The following is a 943-nucleotide window of genomic DNA, read 5'->3' as shown; positions in this document are numbered from 1 at the left end:
CAACACATGAAGTCCAAAGTGCGGCAGCTACATCCCAAGATGTTGCCCAACAAGCAGGAGTTACAGAGGAAGGAGTCTCACCTGAAGACAGTGACCAAGGTGCAGGAGTAGGCGGTACCGATGTTATACCAACACATAAAGTCCAAAGTGTGGCAGGTACATCCCAAGACGAGGGCCAACAAGGAGGAATTGCAGGTGAAGCAGTTTCTCCTGGAGAAAATGTCCAGGATGCTGGAGTCTCAGATGGCGCAGTTACATCCCAAGATGTTGTCCAACAAGCAGGAGTTACAGAGGAGGGCGTCCCACCTGAAGACAGTGACCAAGGTGCAGGAGTGGCCGGTACTGCTGTTACACCAACACTTGAAGTCGAAGGTGCGGCAGGTACTTCCCAAGATGTTGTCCAACAAGCAGGAGTTACAGATGAAGGAGTCCCACCTGAACACAGTGACCAAGGTGCAGGAGCGGCCGGTACCGATGTTACACCAACACATAAAGTCCAAAGTGTGGCAGGTACATCCCAAGACGAGGGCCAACAAGGAGGAATTGCAGGTGAAGCAGTTTCTCCTGGAGAAAATGTCCAGGATGCTGGAGTCTCAGATGGCGCAGTTACATCCCAAGATGTTGTCCAACATGCTGGAGTTACAGAGGAAGGAGCCTCACCTGAAGGCAGTGACCAAGGTGCAGGAGCGCCCGGTACTGCTGTTACACCAACACGTGAAGTCCAAAGTGTGGCAGGTACATCCCAAGATGTTGTCCAACATGCTGGAGTTACAGAGGAAGGAGTCCCACCTGAAGGCAGTGACCAAGGTGCAGGAGTGGCCGGTACTGCTGTTACACCAACACGTGAAGTCCAAAGTGTGGCAGGTACATCCCAAGATGTTGCCCAACAAGCAGGAGTTACAGAGGAAGGAGTCTCACCTGAAGGCAGTGACCAAGGTGCAGG

The 943-nt window shown here is 52.6% G+C and overlaps 1 protein-coding gene across 9 annotated transcripts in view; it reads left to right on the top strand.

Moving 5' to 3' along the window:
* Positions 1 to 943, top strand: part of LOC123033642 (A-kinase anchor protein 12-like) — a 12984-nt gene that overhangs the window by 7911 nt on the left and 4130 nt on the right. For 2 of the 9 annotated variants that reach the window (XM_044450350.1, XM_044450344.1), the window contains exon 4: positions 679 to 864. The exons of 1 other annotated variant lie outside the window; for it this stretch is intronic. In XM_044450350.1, the coding sequence (XP_044306285.1) occupies positions 679 to 864 (186 nt within the window). Of the gene's footprint in view, positions 1 to 324; positions 382 to 678; positions 937 to 943 lie in introns of all 9 variants that reach the window. 6 more of the 9 variants (XM_044450351.1, XM_044450345.1, XM_044450346.1 and 3 more) reach the window with 5 other exon arrangements.

The sequence above is a fragment of the Varanus komodoensis genome, unplaced genomic scaffold, assembly GCF_004798865.1.
Source record: "Varanus komodoensis strain SLA01 unplaced genomic scaffold, ASM479886v1 scaffold64, whole genome shotgun sequence".
Lineage (NCBI taxonomy): Eukaryota > Metazoa > Chordata > Lepidosauria > Squamata > Varanidae > Varanus > Varanus komodoensis.
This window is presented reverse-complemented; position numbering and strand designations above follow the sequence as displayed.